General features: G+C 53.2%; 1 protein-coding gene and 2 long non-coding RNA genes across 4 annotated transcripts in view; 2 read left to right on the top strand and 1 right to left on the bottom strand.

The window, feature by feature from the left end:
• Nucleotides 1-478: 478 nt before the first annotated feature.
• Gm38545 (predicted gene, 38545) lies at nucleotides 479-4,377 on the top strand. 2 transcript variants are annotated; one of them, NR_168614.1, is made up of 4 exons: nucleotides 479-628; nucleotides 2,568-2,702; nucleotides 3,534-4,037; nucleotides 4,193-4,377. It is a non-coding gene; the product is annotated as a predicted gene, 38545 (long non-coding RNA). The 2 variants fall into 2 exon arrangements; NR_168615.1 differs by having other exon boundaries at nucleotides 3,438-4,037.
• Nucleotides 4,378-8,015: 3,638 nt separating this feature from the next.
• On the bottom strand, nucleotides 8,016-11,025 carry Pou3f1 (POU domain, class 3, transcription factor 1). The gene has a single exon (NM_011141.2). It carries the CDS (start codon nucleotides 10,962-10,964, stop codon nucleotides 9,615-9,617), a length of 1,350 nt encoding a protein of 449 aa, NP_035271.1. The 5' UTR covers nucleotides 10,965-11,025; the 3' UTR covers nucleotides 8,016-9,614.
• A 158-nt stretch (nucleotides 11,026-11,183) lies between these two features.
• Nucleotides 11,184-19,946, top strand: part of Gm2164 (predicted gene 2164) — a 134,563-nt gene continuing 125,800 nt past the window's right edge. The window contains exon 1 of the long non-coding RNA NR_168006.1: nucleotides 11,184-11,831. This is a non-coding gene — a long non-coding RNA (predicted gene 2164). The remainder of the gene's footprint in view (nucleotides 11,832-19,946) is intronic.

Here is a 19,946-nt window from a genome sequence, read left to right as displayed (position 1 = left end):
TCAGGGAGACAGTATGGGACCAGTCCTTAGCAATGAAGCAAATGTGGGAGCCTGGTGGGGCTGGGCTGGAGGGTTGGTGCTACTTCATGGGCTGGGGTTAGGGATGGCAGAGGCTGAGGCTATGGTTAGAGCTGAGATTTGAAGTTGACATCAAGTTGAATATGCAGGACAGTGGCAGTTGGCAGGGTACACTTTTCAGTCTTGACGGGGTCCTCAGATGCTTATTTTTAGTGTCTAACGCAGATGCTCTCCTCCAATGAAGAGTGTTCGGTGTCTGCTCTCCCTTGGAGGGGCGGGACAGGTCCCCTCCCCCTGCTCCCCACAGCTGAGCAGAGCCATACATCACCAAGGGGCTGGGGCTCCCTAGATGTATTGCCCTAATACGTCGCTATAGCAACCCCACTCTAATCCTGCATTATTCTAATGTGGTCTCCTCCCCACTGTGATGTATAGCTTGGGTCTCAGAGCTGCTGGTCTCAAGCATCCTAGGGATGGGTAGGTTGGAGGTTGCCTTTACTCCCGTGGGTCCCATCTCGCTTCTCATTCTGTGCAGGAGGATCCTTTGTGAGGTTGGCTGTAGAGGTGGGGGTCTGGCCCATCAGCCTACCCTCCTGCTTACCCAGAGAAGGTAAGCAGCAGGTCATGTGTGCCCAGCCCTGGTACACGAGAGTCTGACGCACTGATTCACGCCAGGCCGCCTGGCCTGGGGACCTGGGGCCTTGGGGTTGGGGGCCAGGGCAGGACAATAGCTGCATTCCGCCTGTTAGCCACAGGCCCCCATTGTTTCTGTGGACACTGCCTGCTTGAGGGCTGCAGTTCTGGCCCTCACTCCTCCCGAGCAAGCGTAGGATGCTCCCTGGACCACTCCCCCGTGGACCATAGAGCGGTGATTCATGGGGTGGCTAGGGCATAGCAGGCTCCAGCTGTGCCCAGATTCTGGGGAGCAGGAGGGGGAGGTAACTGAGGATTGTTTGTGTCAGGGGAGGGGGGCTGAGCAGCTCGAGCTGAGTCCTCAGGGCCCTGAACACCAACCACGTCATCTCCTATCTTTCTTCTTGTGTGGGCTGCTCAGAGAAGCCCCATTGTCAAAGAAGCAGGCCCACCCAGGCTAGAGGGCAGGCGACATCCTCAAAACTGCCAAAGACCCCCATATTGCACGGGTAGGAGTTGAGGTGATGGGGTTCGCAGGGGTTTGCTCCCAGTGCGCATGCCGGTACTGACAGGGCTGGAAACAGAACGTCACCCCGCAGGGCCCTGGTGTTTAGAGGTGCCTGGCATTTTCGATAGAAAAAGGCAGTCCAGTGCTGGCCTTGAAAGAGGCTATGCTATTAGGCTGCTTCTTCCCAGTGACCTTTGAAACCCCTTACATTTAGCCCAGAACTTGACATTCCTGGGGTAAGAAATGAGAACTAAGGCCATCTAGACTTTTGCCACAGGCTGTATCAACTATAGCTTCTTTGGGGAGAGGAGGGGAGTGTGGAAAGTTCCAGCACTTGGACTCACACAACTTCGTAGATATGACAACAGGTTTCATCATTACCTTCTACACCGTTTTCTCAAACACCCTATATGGCTGAGGGGCAGGAAGGGAATGAGACAAAGCTAGAAGAGCGTGGAGGTTAGAGGCCATCAGCCTTCTTGACATTCGTTAAGCAAGAAGATCGGATGAATGGATGGCAGATGATGGGTGGGTAGCTGAATAGGTAGGTAGGTGAATGGCTGCATGCAAAGGTGGGTGGCTCGGTGAATGGAGGAGTAGCTGGCTGGAGAACGGACTGATGGATAAGTGAATGGAGGAATGGTTACTTCCTAGTTTGAGGTCCAAGGTGACAAATGATCCATTTGGTGACCCCAAATGTCTGAGGCTGGTTAACCTCTGCTTAACCTCTGGCTAGGGTTGCAGTAAAACTACTCACGGAGACCTGAAGGAAGCTTCAGTCAGACTTTTAATCTCATAGTTTGGGACTCCATCGGGTTTAGAGGCCGTGAGCCCTGCACTGAATCTTTTGTGCTAGGGTCAAAAGTGTGCCACGGCCTGCTAGAGGAGCGTCCTGAACAGGGTGGGAAAGGCGGAAAGGTTCAGGATTCAGGAAGGGTGAGTGGATATGGTCTGAGGGTTCAGGGACTTGTCTCAGGGATCAGGCCCAGATCCAGGGACTCCTGAGCAAACCTCTATCCACTCGTCCTGGCTCAGTTTAATGCCTCTGTCTGGGTGCTGTTTCTGCGAGCCCAGCACAAAGCCTTGCCACACAGGGCTTAGTATTATAGCCTCAGAAGACATGGTTGGGGGAGCAGGTTTGCCACAAATTGGAACTAGGCACTAGGCTTAAGAACTGCGCCTGTCATTGATTTTCTGGGTCCCTCTGAGAAAGGCCTTTACCATCCTTGGGCCTCAGTGTCCTCACCTGTGGAATGGGGATGGGGATTTTAGACCTAATTATCCTAGAGTGGTTTTATGAATGAAATCATTTTAGAAAGGCAGGAGTGTTAGGGGAAGCACTTGACATTTTTTTTCTGCAATAGCTCAGCATTAATACACACTGTACATATAAAATTATTTTTTACAGCTAACATTTAATGGTACTCATGATGCGGGAGGCTCTGAGTGTTCATGTTATATATCCTCTCAACTGTCAAGTCCTCACTGCAGTTCTGTGGGGCTGATGCTGTTCTTATCCTGGCTTACAGAAGAGGAAACCGAGGTATGGAGAACTTAAGGAACTTTCTGTAAGACTCACGGCTAGTGGATAGGACCATGAGGCTGAATGCCTGGGCAGATGTTAGGTCTCCATCCTTGGCTACAATGTGTTTGCTCAGTGATGTGGAGGCTTGGAGAGGGCCAAATAGGGGGACTTCCTGATCTTCCTAACTTGGCAAGTTATCCAACTTTCTTTAGCCTCCTGGGATTTATTTGATTCTGGGTAGTGGAGAGGGGGCCGTAGATTTTACCCAGTTAGCTGGCTCTAACAACCTTGATTCCCGATTTCCACGCCTGCGTTCTGGGGCTTTCCTTTTCTTGCTTTGAACAAACACTCAACATTGACTACTATTTTGCCATTGGCCTTAGCATAAAACAAACTGGGGCTCAGGAGTCAGATATAATGGCTTCTATTCCAATTGCTGGCATTTACTAATCTTGCTGCCCTGACTAAGCTAACACTCTCCTGGCTGCAGCTTCCTCTTTTATAAAATGGGGCTATATTGTGTAAGGCACTCAACATAAAGTGTAAGGTGAGTGATGGGTGTATATTATATAAAAGTGTCCTTGGAAAAAGTGGGGTCCCTGGTCAGAGGTAGAGGAACACCACCTTATGGTGTCCTTCCTTGAATGCTAACTTCTGAACCCAGGCCTCAGAATAAAACGATTTTGATTTATTCATCGTTTATGCTAAGTATTCTGAGCATTATCCCACTTAATTCTCAAAACAACTCTACAGTACAGAACGGCCATTAGCGTCACACCGGGAAACTGAGGCATGGAAACGTGAGTGAGTTGTCGGTTCAGGTCCCATAACTGTGCTCTGCCTCCCCAGTCACGGCAAGTTTCTTGGAGCTTTGATGAGGATAGACGGCAGGTGATCCACGGATGCCGAAGGGAGCTTTGCCACAGGCTGGGATGCTTGGGTAGGTCCTCCCAGCTTGGGTAGGTCCTCCCAGCTTGGGTAGGTCCTCCCAGCTTCTGCATAGAGGGAGTACTCCGTCCTCCCCAGCTCGGCTTCTGCAAAAACCCAAGCAGGGTGACTCCAGGCCAAGGGAGCAGGGACTGTGCTGTGCGAGGTCCAGGTCTACCTCGGCTCAGGCTCCCGCTCAAAGCTGAATAACCGGGAGTCCTTCAAGAAGGATTTCTGAGAAGCCATCAGGAGTGAGTCATTGACTTAGGGAGGCGATGAATCAACCGGGAGTTCATAAAACGGCAAATGAATCGGGTGTGAGAGAGCAACGGAGCCACCGCTATTCCCCAGAACCCTCCAGGGACAGAGAGCCGAGAGAAAAGAAATAAAAATAACACGGGGCCTTATGCCTGCTACAAACCCGAGGCAAGCCCTCTTTCCATGTGGGAAGATAGGGTGGGAGAGAGGGACAGGACCCACTGGTGGGTGACGTGGGGCAGAGGAGGCTCCCAGGGCGCTCTGGGATCCCTGGGTCCGGGCTGTGGGTGTAATTAGCCAACGCTCTTTTCCCTTCTTTTCAGGAGTCCTTACAAGAAAGAACACTGATTTTGACGAACACCCAAAATAATGTGAGATCAGGCTCATGCGTTATGCATGAGGTCTGATTTAACATGAACATTATTTCTTGTGTACGAGACCATATGCCTCCGTGCTGTCTCTGCAGCCTAATAAAACCCAGACCCACCCTGGTCAGGCTCAGCAGGGAGCTGTGTCCACTGCTGTGTGGATGGAGATGGGGTGGGCAGGGGAAGGGTTGTAAGCACAGTGCTCCGGGGCCCTGGGTCATTTGAGGAGAGTCCATTAAGATTCTCTGAAGAGAAGTGGGAAGCAGGGGGTGGGTTATCTACTCTTGGAGTATACAGTGGGTATTACTTCATGAAATGCTAGAGTGTGTGTGTGTGTGTGTGTGTGAGAGAGAGAGAGAGAGAGAGAGAGAGAGAGAGAGAGAGAGAGATCAGGAGCCCATGACTAGGTGAATCTGGGTTCATCACAGGGGCGCATGGGGACCTGTGCATAACGAGGTTTTACTGTTCTAGCATGACGGTGGAGGCTGGAGCTAATTGCTGTGTGTGTTTGTATATATACACGCATATGTATGTGTGGGGGTGTGTGTTTAAAAAATAAGATCACACATACATACAAACACACAGCCTAACTTTAATTATCGGAAAGGAGCAGAGAGAGAGAGAGAGAGAGATCTGGGAGGAGCTGGGGCAATGATGGTCGGACAGGGATGGATTTAGAAAGTGGTTTGCGGGGTGAATGCTTAGAAACCTGGAAAGGAGAGGGTCTGGCTAAATGTGACAGCAGATGGTAATGTGTTTAGTTACACAGTACGGGGGTCAGGTGCCTGGACTCCCAAGAGTTCAGTACCAACCAGAAAGCTGGGTCTGGGTGGCCAAACAGTGGTGTAGGTGAGGCTCTGTGTCTGTGTCTGTGTGTGTGTGTGTGTGTGTGTGTGTGTGTGTGTGTGTGTGTAAGCTGTTGAGCTGGTGAGAGGAGAGGTGGGGATGTGTGTGGGCAGGAGAGATGAAAGAGGCAGCATGTGGTAGTGGGTTTCTGAGCATGGCTGTGTGAGTGGGCAGGGTGGAAGAGGGAAAGGGATGGGACCACAAACCAGCACATTTGTGTGTGAAACAGGATTGCCTCCTTTGGGGCCTGAAACTCACCTCTGCTCTGGCTAGCAAAGCCTACCATCAGCCATCACCTTGAAGTTGACTTGGGAGAAGGGCATGCGCAACAATTAGGTCATTTTGATGACTGGGTGTCATGTCCCAGCTCAGGGACCAATAGAGGGCAGTCCTCCCACATGGAGTCTTGAGTGGCACTAGGGAAGCCCTCGAGACTTGAGAAACACTAACCGCTGGGTGAGGAACTGAAGTGTCTCTAAGCTGCCTCTAACCTGAAACTCTGGGAAGATCCTCTTGGCTAAACTTCTGGGGGTAGCTGGGCTAGATTACCCCTCCCACTTCACCCTCTGCCTAAGTGATTCTCCTTTCTGGGGCTCAAGTCCTACTGTGAAAAGTTCAGGAAGGAAGAAGATTGGCCCTGGGTGGCTCACATTGCCTTGCTTTTTCTCTTACGCAGACCTAGAACCTGTCTAGGAACTTCCAAGTAGCTCCGAGCTGGGAGCTATGATTAGGAGTCGGGTAGACCTGTGGACACTGAGTTGAATTCTAGGGACAAAAGGGTGACGGCTTGGACTTCATACCGCGCAGCGCAGAAGCCTGTATAACCTGCGGCAGGAGATGAGGGAGAAGGGCTTGGTGCTCAAGACAGGGTGCCTTCTGGGTTTGCCTTAACGACCACAATGGCTACCTTCCTTCCTTCCTTTTCCAGCGCTAAGAGGCCCTTACTCCTGTAAATACTCTAGATCAGATTCCCAGTAATAAGATGGATTCCCCCGTACCATGTGGCTCTGGGACCAGTCATGGATTCCCACACACACAGCAGAAGACACAAATATCAGCAGGTATGTTTTCTCACGCAACCAGTCAAGTTCTACTGACCTGCTCTGTGATTACAGGAAATAACTTTGAGTGTCAAGGGTGAGAGATGGCCTCAGAAGTTCCAAGTTTGCAATGGAAGGATGCACTTCTCAGACCGAAGTCTGAGGAACTCTGGCACAGGCAGGTAGACCTACATCCAAGAAACCCAGAAGCCCACAACTGATGTGCCTTTCTTCAACTATTCTGTGGAAGGGTTAGGACTTTGGGTTCCTAGGTTGCCTGAAGCAGGGTAGAGATCCCAGGCTGGTATCTCATTAAGCCAAACCCTTGCAGTGCAGGATCCTCTCCCTCCCCCTCTTTCTTTTTGTTCTATCCCTCAGCTGCTGCTGGCTCTTGGGGGGCTGCATTGTTTTGCTATTTTTGAGTTGACTTGCTTCAATAATAAGCCCACCCTCTTGTACAAGATTAAGCAGACAATTAGGAAATCAATCAATCAATTGGTGTCAACTGGAGAGAAGAGGCCTGTGAAAGGCCTTTCCAGTTTCCCAGTTTCAAAACCTGCAGAGGCTCTGGGCTGGCAGGGCAGGGACTGGAAAGCCAAGTTTCATTTGCTTCCATATTGGGACGGCCCCATTCCCCAAGTCAGGGACAAATCTAGGGGTGGGAGAACTAGGGGGTAGGAAGGAATATGGGACGGCATCAAAGTTTTGTATGTTATACTGATGTGCCAGCCCAGCTAAAGACCACAGGTTTGGGGGTCCTGGAATACCTGACTCTGGGCATCACCCAGTCCACTAGCTAGAGCCAAGGGCTTCCCAAGACCTGGACGTGAGCGCCTTCCCAGGCACGCAGGTTCGCCTGGGCTACAACTTTCTCCCCAGCCGAACCCACAGTGCCTTCAACTTTGCTCCACAGAGTAAGAACTTTGTATTTTTCCTGAGAAGGGAAAAGAACTGTGCTATGGAAGAAACAGGAAGGGATGTTTTAAAGGGAAAAAAAAAATTATGTTGACTGGATGCTACCTTGGGTTTTGAGCTGAACTTGAGACCTGTCCCCAGTATGGAGACTTTCTGAGTGATGTGGCCACTGAAGCATTGAGAACATCTCAGAATGTTGGTTTTCCCCCTTTCAACAGCAAACTCATCTCTCCCTCCCTGCTGTTCTTAGTTGTCTACCCAGGAGCTATGACAAGCTTTTCCTGCAGCATAGTCTATGCCTCCACCACTAAGAGTGTATGGGACTGGTAGTTTGCAAAGCAGAGCTAGCTTTGCCCAAGGCAAATAGGCAAGACTCCCTCCCAAGCGGACTTAGTTCTGCCGGACTACTGAATGGACCTCAGACCGAACTTGTCAGAAGTCCAATGTATCTAGGTGGGCTTGGGTACCATTTGTTTGGATGGAGCCAATTGGGGGTAGGAAGCCCCTGACTAGGTTTCCAGTTGCCCTATAACTCTGAAACTTGGCTTGGACCCCGTTCATGGGACACAAGGTGAAATCAAAGTTAGGGGTTGGGGTGTCAGGCACGGGAGGCAAGGCTGGTAATCCAGGAAGAGGCGATCTGCTGCTTTGGCTGAGAAGAGTGTCAGCTTGTATCCAGATTCATGGCTGACCCCAGGTTCCATGTTATCAAGGGTTTTTACTATCCTAGGCCCTGGTCTGGTCTTTGAAGGCAATGGGAACAGGATGTGATTCTTGCTAGACTGTTGTACCTGGGCCAGGTGCCCAACTGCTGACCAAGCAAGCAACAGGCAGGCAGTCCTGTTACTGACCGAGAAGGAGGCTGGTGTTTCCCTTCCTTTCAGAGCCCAGAACTTCAGGAGAGGAACAGGCTGGGGACTCTCACCGCTTCCTGCAAATCAAGCCCAGCCCTAGCAGTAAAGAGAACAGGACACAGCCCTGGGGTACATGTTTATGTGAGTAATAAAATATTTACTATAACATAAATATAAAGGGAACTTCCCAGTCTACATTATTATTATTTTTTGCAATAAAGATACAAAGAGAATGGACCAAAACATTGTTCTGAAAATAATAAAAAATAAAAACAAAATTTAAGCTGAAACCTTAACAAACAGATGAAGAAATGGTGAAGGGGGAAGCTCCAAACACATCCAGAAAATAAATAGAGATGGGTCAGAAATTAGGAAACCATATTAAAATATCTTTTTCGGTTTAGTCGGGCATACAAACCCTTTAGGATGGGGAGGGAGAACAACCCAGAAAACCAAAAAATAAAAACCAAGCACAAAGTGTTTCTTCCCCCCCTGCCAGTGTGTACATATCTCACATATTTACATGGTTCCCACCTCACCCCAAATTTGGAGAATTTCTCCCCAGGGTTCCCCCAGCATCCCGCATCCCGCGGGGGCCGGAAAGAGAGCAGGGGGAAGCGGTAGGGAAACAGGCGCAAGGTTCTTGGGGGGAACGGGTTTATTTCTACAGCTAGTTAAAAAATAGTTCCAACTTTTCCAAGTTTCGTTCGTTAAGGCCAGGAGGGGCAAGGCCCGGCGGGGAAGCAGTGGCCCGCGATGCGTGCTCGGTCTTGCGGGTGGAGATGCCCCTTCCCACCCGGGTGTGCGTGGGAGCGCAGACCCTCTCTGCTAGGCCAGGAACCGAGCCGAGGGCTCGGGTAAAACGAAACGAAAAATGAACACTCAAAAAAAATTTTTTTGTTAGTTTTTTTTTTTTTGTTTTTGTTTTGCGTTCTTGAAGGAGGAGAGGGGAAGAGAAAGGGAAAATAAATTAGGCTAGATTAAAGCTTTGGCTATTTCCTGCTTTTATACACAGATGCGGCTCTCGCGGCCTCCCCTCTGGGGCCCCGATAAATACAGCATACAGCGATTTAAATTAAGGGCGCGGGCGGAGTTAGAAGGACCCCAGGAGCCGAGAGGCTCCACGAATAAATAAAAACCGTAAAAAACCAAGCCCGGAGAAAAGGTGAGGGGGTGGGGCGCGTCCAGGTGCGAGAGAAGAGGCGCGGAAAGAATAAAGTGACAGCCCCCACCCGTGACCTGCAGGCTACAGGGAGTCCGCGCCCGGGAGAGCTGCTGGGGACTCTCCTCTCTTCGTCCATTCTCCCGGGGAATCCCTAACCCCGCACCGCGTTACCTTTCGCTGTGGGGAGGCCGCTGCCGGGATCCGGCCCCGAACAGCCCAGGGGCAGGGGCGGGGGTCGTCGAGGGGATGGGGATAGGGAGCAGGCAGTGGGCACAGGGCGCCCAGAGTGAGTTGGCGCATTCTGGATCTTCCGCTGCTCTCTCCCGGGACTCGGGCGACACAGCCTCTCGGCCGCCTTTCGCCGCTCGCTGGAGAGAGGGGTCGGTCCCGGGTGTTTGGTTTTGTTTAAAAGTTTCTGAGCTTTTTTTTTTTTTTTTTTTTTTCCTTTTTGTAAAATCCAAAGCAAAACCGAATAAACAACAAAAAGAGTCCAGGCCGCGCGCGCTAACTGCGCGCCGGAGGCACCGCTGCGCCGGCGGGGAACCCAGTCCGCAGGGTCACTGCACAGAGCCGGGCAGTGTGTGGTGGTGGTGGTGGTGCAGCGCGGCCGGCGGGGGTGGCGGGGGCGCAGAAGGTGGCGACGCGCTGCCCCCGCCAGGCCCCAGCTCCCCAGGCGCATAAACGTCGTCCATGGGCGGGTGGCCCGCGCCGGCCGCGGGGGTCATGCGCTTCTCCTTCTGCCGCCGGTTGCAGAACCAGACACGCACCACCTCCTTCTCCAGTTGCAGGCTGTCGGCCAGGCCGGTGATCTCGTGCGCAGACGGCTTGGGACACTTGAGAAAGTGGCTCTCGAGCGCGCCTTTGACACCCACCTCGATGGACGTGCGCTTCTTGCGCTTGCGGCCCTGCGCCGCGATCTTGTCCAGGTTGGTGGGGCTGCCGCTGGACGAGTCGGTCTCCTCCAGCCACTTGTTGAGCAGCGGCTTGAGCTTGCACATGTTCTTGAAGCTCAGCTGCAGGGCCTCGAAACGGCAGATGGTGGTCTGCGAGAACACGTTACCGTAGAGGGTGCCCAGCGCCAGTCCCACGTCGGCCTGGGTGAAGCCCAGCTTGATGCGTCGTTGCTTGAACTGCTTGGCGAACTGCTCCAGGTCGTCGGAGCTGGGAGCATCCTCGTCCGAGTGCTCGCCCACCGACGAGCCACCACCGCCCGCGCCCGGGTGCAGGTGCGCCGCCGCCGCGTGCAGGCCGCCCGCGTGTGCATGTCCGTGTGCGTGTCCGTGTGCGCCCAGGTGCGGTGGTGGCGACGGCTCCAGCTGTGCCTCGTGGCCGTCCTCGTGCAGTGCGTGGTGCAGGCCGGGTCCCGCGCCGCCGCCTCCCGCCGCCAGCATCCCGGCCAGGCCGCCGCCGCCGCCACCGGGGTAGGCCGCCTGAGCGTACAGCCCGAGCGGCTGGGGCTGGTGACCCCCGCCGGCCCCGGGCGACGGCGACATGGCGGGGCCCAAGTGGTGCGCTGTGCCGCCTTGTGCCCATGCCGCGCCCGCGTGGGCCGCCCCTTGGTGCACCAGGCGGGCGTGGAAACCGCCGCCACCGCCGCCGTCGTCAGCTCGGCCGGTACCGCCACCGCCTGCCTTGCCGTGTTCCAGGTGCGGGCCGCCCGCCCAGTCGCCGCCGCCGCCTCCTCCCGTGGGTAGCCATTGAGGGTGCGCTAGGCCCACGGGGTGGCCCGCGCCCGCGCCCAGCCACTCGTGGTGCATCAGCTTCTGCACTTCGCGGTACGCGGCCCCCGCGTGCAGCCGCTCGGCCGCCGCTGCCGCCGCCGCGGCGGCATCGGGATGCATGAGCGGCCCTGTGCCCCCAGCTCCGCCGCCGGGGCCCCGCGGCAGATACTGCGCGGTGGTGGCCATGCCGCCCCGCGCCCTGCGCCGCCCCGCCGCCGCCGCCGCCTCGCTCCGTCTGCGGGCCCCGCCGCCGCGCTCCGCCGGCTTAAAGCCCGGACCCGCTGGGCGCTCCGGAGCCCCACCCCGCCCGCCGCCCATTGGCTGCCCGCGGAGCCGCCTCCCGCCTCCCGGCCCCGGCCTCCTCCCCCCGTGCCCGCCCGCCGCCGGGGCCTGCAACCCGGAGCTCGCTATTGGGTCTCGCTCCCGGGGTCCCGCGCGCCGGCAGTGCTGATTGGCCGCTGGGGCTTCATTCATGACCCCCACCACCACCGCCCGCGTACACATTCACGCCCCGGGGGCGCGGCCGCCACGTGGGGAGTGGCGCGGGGGTGGCACTGGGACCGCACCCCCTCCGGTCCCGGCTGCGTGGGCCCCGCTCTCACCGCAGCGCGGGAGACTCGGAGCCCGGTCGGTCCCCACGTTCCACACAAGCTCAATTTCCGCCTGCATCCCACTGGGGCGGGCGGGGGATTGCGGGCTCCGGGAGGCGCTCGGGTTCCGAGCAGAGACTCAGCCCCGCACTCTTCCCTGCGCTGCGCCTCTGCCTGCGGGCCAGGATCCCGCGAGTCTGGGCTGCAGCGAGAGCGAAGCTGCGTGGCTTCCCGGCTCGGTACCGCGCGGCTGCTAACCTCCGGGGCCTCGCCTCCTGCGGCTGCCAGGTCGCATCGCGTTCTCCCAAGGTCTTGGTTTTCCCTCTACTCCCTCTAGACTCAGCGCCACAACTAGCTGGACCTCTGCAGTCCTGAAAGTGCAGCAGGCACGGACAGATTCGGATCGGCTTGGGCTTCACGCCTCTCGCCGGCTCGCCTTCCTTTCCCTGGGCACCGAGGCCAGGTGAGTACCGCGTGGGCAGTGCTGAGCCAGGACAGTGAGCCGCTGAGCCTGTACGCGGAGATGCAAGCTCCAGGAACCAGTTGGGCTCCAGGGTTCTGGAATGAGAGAACCTCGGGGTGGAGACTGGTTCCAGAGAAAGCGCCACCAGTGGGTGGGGAATGGACACTGGGCCCTGTCCTGCGCTGCTGTAGCCTTTTCGTGTTGTTTTCCTCCCAGCTGGAACCGGTGGTCTGTCGGCAGCGCTGGTTGTGCTGGGGTTATGCCGCCCGGAAACTTGCAGAATAGGATTTGTGGACTGACTTAGGGAAGGACAGTTGGGCACCTCGGAAATCCAATGTGCAGGCTGGCAGCTGGCAGCTGGCAGCTGTCTAGCCTCCCGTGGAGTCAACTCGGACTTGTCTGATAGGGAATTGAGTTCGAGGTGTCCTTGTTGGAGAAGTGGACAGTGGGATGCGGCCAACTTCTTCATCCCTGTCCTTGTTTTGTGTCTCTCCTAAGGATCCTGAGTGGAGGGGGCCTCAGTTGGAGCTGGTGTGTGCTTCCTCAGTCTGCATGCCTCCGTACTTCTGCCTATTCCTCTGCTGGGCTTCTGTACACTGCTAGACCTTCTTCTGCTTCAAAGTGATTCAAAGATTTCTGGGTGCCGAGCTGGGGACCTAGCTAGGACCTCACTGGACAGGAATCTACTCAGGACTGTAGAATGAAGCCTATGTATTTGAAGACGAGAGAGAGAGAGAGAGAGAGAGAGAGAGAGAGAGAGAGAGAGAGAGAGAGACAGAGACAGACAAGGGCTCTAAAGGCAGCTGCTGTGGAGATCATCTAAGAGTGGCTGCGACAGAGTTGACAGTGACAAGAGTTACCCTGTCCTCTGAGCCCTGAATGTCCCAAGTTAAGCACCTGCTAATGGAAGAAGAGGCCAGGGTTGTCTGACTATTTGCCATAGTCCTGAACAGGCATTTTCTACCTGCTGGAGTTATGATGGGTTCCTGTATCTGAACCCAGGTAGGGATGCTGGGTTTTCCTGGATCTTGGCCCAGGAAGCAGTCACCCTGAGGCAGCCCAAGTTCTCTTGGTCCATGAACCTGGCTAAGCTTTCTCCCAGCCCTAAGTGTAGGACCAAGGCTTGAATTCTTACAGCGGAAGTCTCTCAGTCTCTCATGCCAGTCCTAACCAGGCCTGTATTACTCTGAAGATTGGGCTCAAACTGGAACTTCCTCTTGTTTTTCAGTTAAAGTACTCTAAATTTGGTTTTCCTTTTTGTAAATTGGGACTGACCATGGCTTACATTGTATCCCTGTCTCCCTAAGGTGAACAGGGAATGGTATGAGATAGAGGGAGTGCCCCCCTCCCCACACAAAGGGCTTTTATTTGCGCTTTTCTGTTGTTGCAGTTTGCTAGGTGGGCAACTAACTTTCCTCAGTGGGCTGTGCGGTTTGGACCAATTTACTTTTTTTCCTCTTCCAAGTTTGACAGTCTGAGAGTCTATACATCTACCCTGATCCTGCTGGAAGATGGGAAATGTCTGGACAGCAGCAGACAGGTTACGCTGTACAGATTTGAGGTTACCACTCAAAGAACAGTGAGGCATGGTGCTGTTCTGTCCATCATTTGGCTTGTGCCTTAACTCCTGGAGGAGCTAATGACATCATCCTCATAGGATGCAGCAGGGCTAGTCTTACTCATGCCGGTCTGCTCCCCCCCACCCCCATTGCTGTAGTTTGCAAGAAGTGGCAGTTTTGGCCTTCAGGGTAAAGATGGCCTACAGTCTTATCTCTGGCCATGCTTGTGAGCAGGTCAGGACTGCCTGGAAGCTGTGTTCCCTGGTCCGTGCTGAGCGGAGGAGAGTTACCCTCAGGAAAGCAGTACCTAAGCTCTTAGGTTGTTACTCAGCATCTTGGTCCCCAGCCTAAGGCCCCTATAGGCAAGCAGACTGTGTGAATCACTTGCTTCTCGGAGCTGAGGTTTCTCCATCTTACAGAGGAGACAGTGATGCCTGGATCTTAGGATTGCTCTGAGGATGTGATGAAGAATGTCATTTAAGTGTCCTTCCTGTACATAGTAGATGCTGCCCCAGGGATCAGCAGCAGCATGAACTAGGAAAGGTAAAATTCTTAACTTTGCATTGGAAATTTTAGACCCTCTACATTGTAGAGTCTACAGTGAGATGGGTTGAGTCCCACTTTTCCTAGGAATTGAGTTTCCCATAGAAGATGTTGGTATCTGTTTCCTTCTTGTTCTTGGAGATTGCATGGGGCACTGAGGACCGTCATAGGACCCTGGCAGATACCTGTACCAGAATGGCTCATCTCTCCAGGACAGTGGTTCTCAACTTGTGGGTCACAACTCCTTTAGGAGTCAAATGATCCTTTCACAGAGGTCATCTAAGACCATCAGAAAACACAGACATTTCCATTACAGTTTATAACGGTAGCAACATTACAGTTATGAAGTAGCAATAAGAATAATTTTATGATTGAGGGGTCACCACAACATGAGGAGCTGGATTCAAAGGCTCGCAGCATTAGGAAGGGTGAGAACCATGGCTCTAGGATCGTCTCCTTCGCAATCTCAGGGAGAAGTCCTCTTTCTAAACATACTGCACAGCCATGGGGTGAACATGCTACTTGGCTGGTGCACATGGAATGGTGGGGACACGGCAGGAGATGTTCACTCTCACATATACTGAACATAGAAATACAGACATGCAAGTCAGTACAGGGACACACGCATACCAATTCGCCACAGGGACATAATCTTGCATGAGTAGAGGAAACATGCAGTTACACAAAGCAATGCCTGATGGTAAATAAAGCAATGTGTCTAAACAGGGTCAGATATAGAAAGCTCACACAGACTGAAATGGGTCTTCCTTGTCTGACACTAAAATATGGGCCCCTGGGGTCACAAACAAACACAGATTCTTTTTTTTTTTATAAAAAAGTTGGATATTTTATTTATTTACATTTCTAATGTTATCCCCTTTCCCAGTTTCCCCTCTGCAAACCCCACTTACCCTGCTTCTATGAAAGTGCTCTCCCACCCATCCACCTACTCCCGCCTCACTGCCCTAGCATTCCTCTACACTGGGGCATCACTTCTTCACAGGACCAAGGGCCTCCCCTCCTATTGATGCCAGCTAAGGCCCCTTCAGCTCCTTCAGTCCTTCCCCTAATTCCTCCATTGGCGTCCCTGTGCTCAGTCCGATGAGCATCCGCATAACAGTGATTCCTGAGTGGCACATAGTGTTAGTCACACAAATAGGTACACTTTGGTATCTATGAACTCTCTTACCCACCTGAGCAGATACAAAGAGTTCTACCATCTCATAGACACCCTTATCCACTCCCTGAATGAACCACCAGTTCTCAACAAAGGGCCAGAAAGCTGGAAGAGACTGTGCTCTGTCCAGAGTCTGGTCCACTTGCTCTCTCCTCAATGTTAGCCTCAAGGACATAGGAAAGTTCTTTCTTTTTAGTTGTTTTTCCCTCCCCCCTTCTCCTCTTCTTGCCCGTACAGGGCAGCTCCCCAGCTAGACTGCTGCCAGTCTCAGGCTTCCCCGTGGGGCTCCTGCCCAGCTGGCCCCCAGGCAGGAGCTCCTCCGCTTTCCCAGAGTGCCCAGCCTCCTCCAGGCTCTGGAGTGTGACCGAGCGCCTGCTCATTTGACACAGGTCACTGAACCTCCAGCAGATGGGGCCCTCGCTGTGGGGGGCCTTTGAGCTGCAGGGCGGTTGGGGGGTGGGTTGTGGGTGTGGGGAGGGCTCTGTAGGGAGGAGTCAGAGCTAGGCAAGCTCCAGTCTGCAAAACCTGAGGTCACAGACATAGACCTCCACCGAGGCTGCCTTGTGAACACAGCTACACTCTTAAGGCTGTCACCGGCAGCACCCTGGCAGTGATGCACACACTGTTATAGTTCAGTTTCATGTTCCTGATAGGGCAACTTGTGCGGTGACTCATGAGCACAAGTTTGGGGCGGGGGTGGGGGCGGGGGTGGGGCAGGGAGGAGGGATGCAGTCCTGTTTAGTGTCTCTTGGTGGCAGCTGGATCTGGCTGCTTTCCCCTTAGGTCCCTGAGCCCCTTGAGCTTTCTTCTAACCATTAGTGGGGAGGATTGGAAGGGCAGAGGGCAGACTCAGCCGCAGACGCAAACCTTTGTGGTGTGGGGGCAGATTCTAGATGCACCACCTGGAGCCCTTGCAAATCAGGGATGCTGGGAAGAGTAAAGGGAGGACTGGGTGACAGAGTTCACCTACTGGGCTGATGGAAGAGCCTTGTCTTAGGATGTCCTCCTACCCATGGGCTTAGACTCTTTATTTGGGGCCAGCTGGGTTTGGGAAGCAATTTCGGCCTGCCTGCCTTCTCTCCCTCTGCCAGTCTTCTCAGAGAGCAGCAGCCCCTGGGAGTCAGGGTCCTGACATTCATCTGGGCCTTGGCTTAGGGCCTGTGGATCTTGAGCCAGTCTCAGTATCCTGATCTCTGTGGCCTTTGACCTCTCCATAGCTTCCTTTAGAAACTGGGCAGGATGACCTCTGATGGTGATTAAAGAGGTGACTCAGCGATGGGTGACCTCTAAGATGTGCCCTGTGGAGGACAACAGACCGTGTGGACCCCCAACATTTCCCCGAGCCTCTGAATAAAGTGTTTTGACTTCAAAAAAGAAAGAAAGGAAGGAAGGAAGGAAGGAAGGAAGGAAGGAAGGAAGGAAGGAAGAAAGACAGGAGGTGGGATGAGATTACCACCCAGTGGAAGCTCGGAAAGGGTACATGTGACTTGATTTTGCTCTCTGTTAGCTGTCTGGGCGAGTTGTAGGAGCAGAAACTGCTCGTTCCTCCGATTAATTATTTAATTTCTAATTATTGTCTGCATGAATGGGGTGAGTTTGTGTATGGGTGCGTACCTGCCATTGTGCATATGTGAAGGTTAGAGAACAACTTTCAGGAGCAAGTGCTCTGACTTGATGAGCCATCTTGCCCACCTGCCTCCCCCCCACCCCCACCCGGAGGTCTTGGTGAAGGGTATCAGGAGTGACCTTACCCACTGGGGCCTGTTTGTTGCCCTGCTTGTTCACGGCTGAAATCTTTTTGGATGTCCAATCCCCACCTCAGCTTCCTGAGTGCTGAGATTGCGCCGCCACACTTTTTTACGCCATGTAAAGGATCGAACCCAGGAGTTGCTGTGCGCTAGAGACCCTAAGATTCCTCTACCAAAAGCCCAACCACCCCTACCCCTGAGTCTTAGGGTTCCAGTCTCTGCTTGGTGAAGGGAAGGAGGGATGCATCTTCTCTGCCTTCCCTGCCTCCTCAGCCCACAGGCCTGAGTGAGTGTGTGTGTGTGTGTGTGTGTGTGTGTGTGTGTGTGTGTGTGGTGGTCCTTCTAGTCAGTAGTATTTAAACCAGGAGTGGCTAGTTGCTATTGAATGTACTTTTCTTTTAGTAGAATGGCATCTCGGAGCTGGTTTCCATGCCCATAGTTCTGTAATGTGGAACATGTGCTCTGCAAGTCAGTCAGTGCTTAGAGGGCATTAATTACTATGAAAGGCTGGACTTGGTCTCCCTTCCTCCCTTCCCCTTCCCCATCCCTTTACCCTCCTTCTCTTCTTCTTTCTCCCTCCTTCCCTTCTCAATTTTACTTGAATGGATACAAAAATCACCACAGCAGGGTAGGGTGAGGGCAGAGAGTGCTAGTTTAAGTCCTTGTCCCCAATGTCAGAGGAATGAGGTTGGGGACTGGCTTTGTGGTTCAGCTGAAGGCTGGGGTAGGCGGTTCACTTGGGGTAACTGGGCAGCGGAGGGTGCCTTGTGTTTTAGTATTTGCAGTGCTAGCTGGTGGCTTGCAGGACTTTTGTGTATGGTGACTGTAAGTATGTTGGCTTCCATGAATTAATGTGTCTGTATTTTACATTTTAAAATTTAGTGGTGTGTGTGCACGAACACACACACACACACACACACACACACACACACACGCACACTTGCACGGGTGCTGGTTTTTTTTTTTTATTATTGTCTTTGGGCTTGATTTCTAGTAATGGGGACACAATAGCACTTTGGAGATGCCTTCTTGCGTGTGGAAGCATACCTTGTCTCCTTCACCTTCTTCAGCCTAGGGAAAGCTCTTGAGGGCATGAAGGATCTGAGAGAGGTCCCAACCAGCCCCTGCCGAAAGGCGTGGTTTTATTTACATATTCATGAGCCAGCTGCCCACAGAGATCTCTCAGTGCAGATGGAATGGTCAGGCTTCCTCCCTCCACAGGTAGAGCCTTTTCCACCCTTGGCCCCAGATTGTCTCTCGGATCTGGAGACAAATTCTAACTTCCTGATGGCAGTACTGTGGCCACCAGGGGGACAGTCTTTTTACCCAGGGCAAGATGCTCTTGGAGAAGAAAGATCGTCATTCAGCTAAGGCTAAGCTGATGCATGGACCATCTCCCTACTCTGTTTCCCTTGGACCAGCCTCCGGGTCCCCCTTTTTACACTTACTTCATGTACTTGAGCTTTGGGGTAGCAAGTCTTTTCAAATAACCCAGGAATGAGATTGCTTGGTCACTGAGCAAAGTATGTCTATGGGGATGAGGTCAAAGGACTCCCCTTCAATCCCACAGTGAGGGGGTCGAGGTCCTTACCTCTAGTGTCCCTCTTTTTTACATTTAGCTCAGGTGCTCTGAGCATCACCATCATCTACCACTGCACACATAGCCCAGGTTTCCTATACCTACCGTGGTGCATGTGGCTCTGTGACCACCACACTATGTGGCTCTGTCTCCTTTGCAGTGGCTGCCTGGAGCTGGAGGATGGAGAAGCACATGGATGCAGTTTGGTGACTTCTATGGATGGTTCTCTGGCCTTCTTTGACCTTGAGCTAGTAGGTGAAGAGGCAGTGGGAGATTTAGGAATGGTATTTTTCTAGAGACCTCTCAGCATCTTTATGTATCTCTGGTGGCAGACATCTGTCTGAATTTAAGCTAGCATCTGCCTGGACTGGAGACAACATCTGTTTGAGGCTGGGACACCTGGCTGAGCCCAGCACATGATCTGGCCCCGGGATAGCTTCTGTCTGGGCTCAAGACATGTGTTTGAACCAGGCATAACATCTGTCTGGGCCTCATGCAACATCTTCCCAGCCTGGGGGCAATGTCTATTTGAGCTCTGGACATGTGTCTGACTTGGGGACATCTGCTGAGTCCAGAACAACACCTGTCTGAGCCTGGGAATGGGCTTCTCATTGCAGATAAAATCACCCGAGGTCTTCATTTTGGTCTGTGGCTGAGAATGGTGTGCGAAGGGCTTACATCCCCATTCTCCTATCAGTTGGAGAAGTGCTCTTCCGTGGAGTACCTCAGTTTATCTGTTGTGCCATGGGCCTGCACCTCAGTGACTCCCAGAAGCCAAGGTTAAAGGAAGGGAAGTGATAGGTTCCGTCTAGTTACCGTTCTGGAAGGCTTCTGCTTTGCTCCCATCCTTTTTGAGTAGCCTGAAATCACAATGCTCGCACTAAGACCCAGCTCGGCCTGACAGGCATGTGGCTTTCTGTGTGCCTGCTATAAGTCCCAGCACCTGGAGGTCCTGTCCCGTGTCTCTTTGAACACAGAAGCACCAGTTCTTTCTCCAAAGCAGCCAGGCCCTCCCCTGCCTCCTGCCTGTATGCACTAGAATCTCTCTTCCCAGAGTGCTTTGTTTCTCTCTGCTTCATGCCCTTCAAGCTTGGGTTCAGGGGTCGTTGGCACTGGGAAACTTCCCTTTCCAGATGGAAGCATGGTCTCTGCAGCGCTTATGGAATCCATTCTCTGTGATAGTGTTATATGGGCCCATGTTCCCTGGACTCTGTTGTCGATTTCTCTACGGGTTCCATTTTTACCGAGGTTCCATAGAACCCGCCTCAGTTCCTGGTTTGTTTTTGCTTTGTTTTTTTGTTTGAACAGAGTCTTGGCCAGGCTAGCCTTGCACTTACTATGTATATAGTTTTGGCTCGACTGGAACTAGATGTGTAGACCAGACTGGCCTTGAACTCACAGAGATCCTCCTATGTCCAATACTGGGATTAAAGGTGTGCCCACTTACTTTCCTCTTTTAAGTTTTTTTATTTATTTCCTTAGCTTTTGGCGACCGGCTCTTGCTATGTA

The sequence above is a fragment of the Mus musculus genome, chromosome 4 (genome assembly GCF_000001635.26).
Source record: "Mus musculus strain C57BL/6J chromosome 4, GRCm38.p6 C57BL/6J".
In the NCBI taxonomy this organism is placed as follows: domain Eukaryota; kingdom Metazoa; phylum Chordata; class Mammalia; order Rodentia; family Muridae; genus Mus; species Mus musculus.
This window is presented reverse-complemented; position numbering and strand designations above follow the sequence as displayed.

Excerpts from the sequence above, each read along its gene's own strand:
- Pou3f1 (NM_011141.2), bottom strand. The coding sequence starts at position 10,964 with ATGGCCACCACCGCGCAGTATCTGCCGCGGGGCCCCGGCGGCGGAGCT.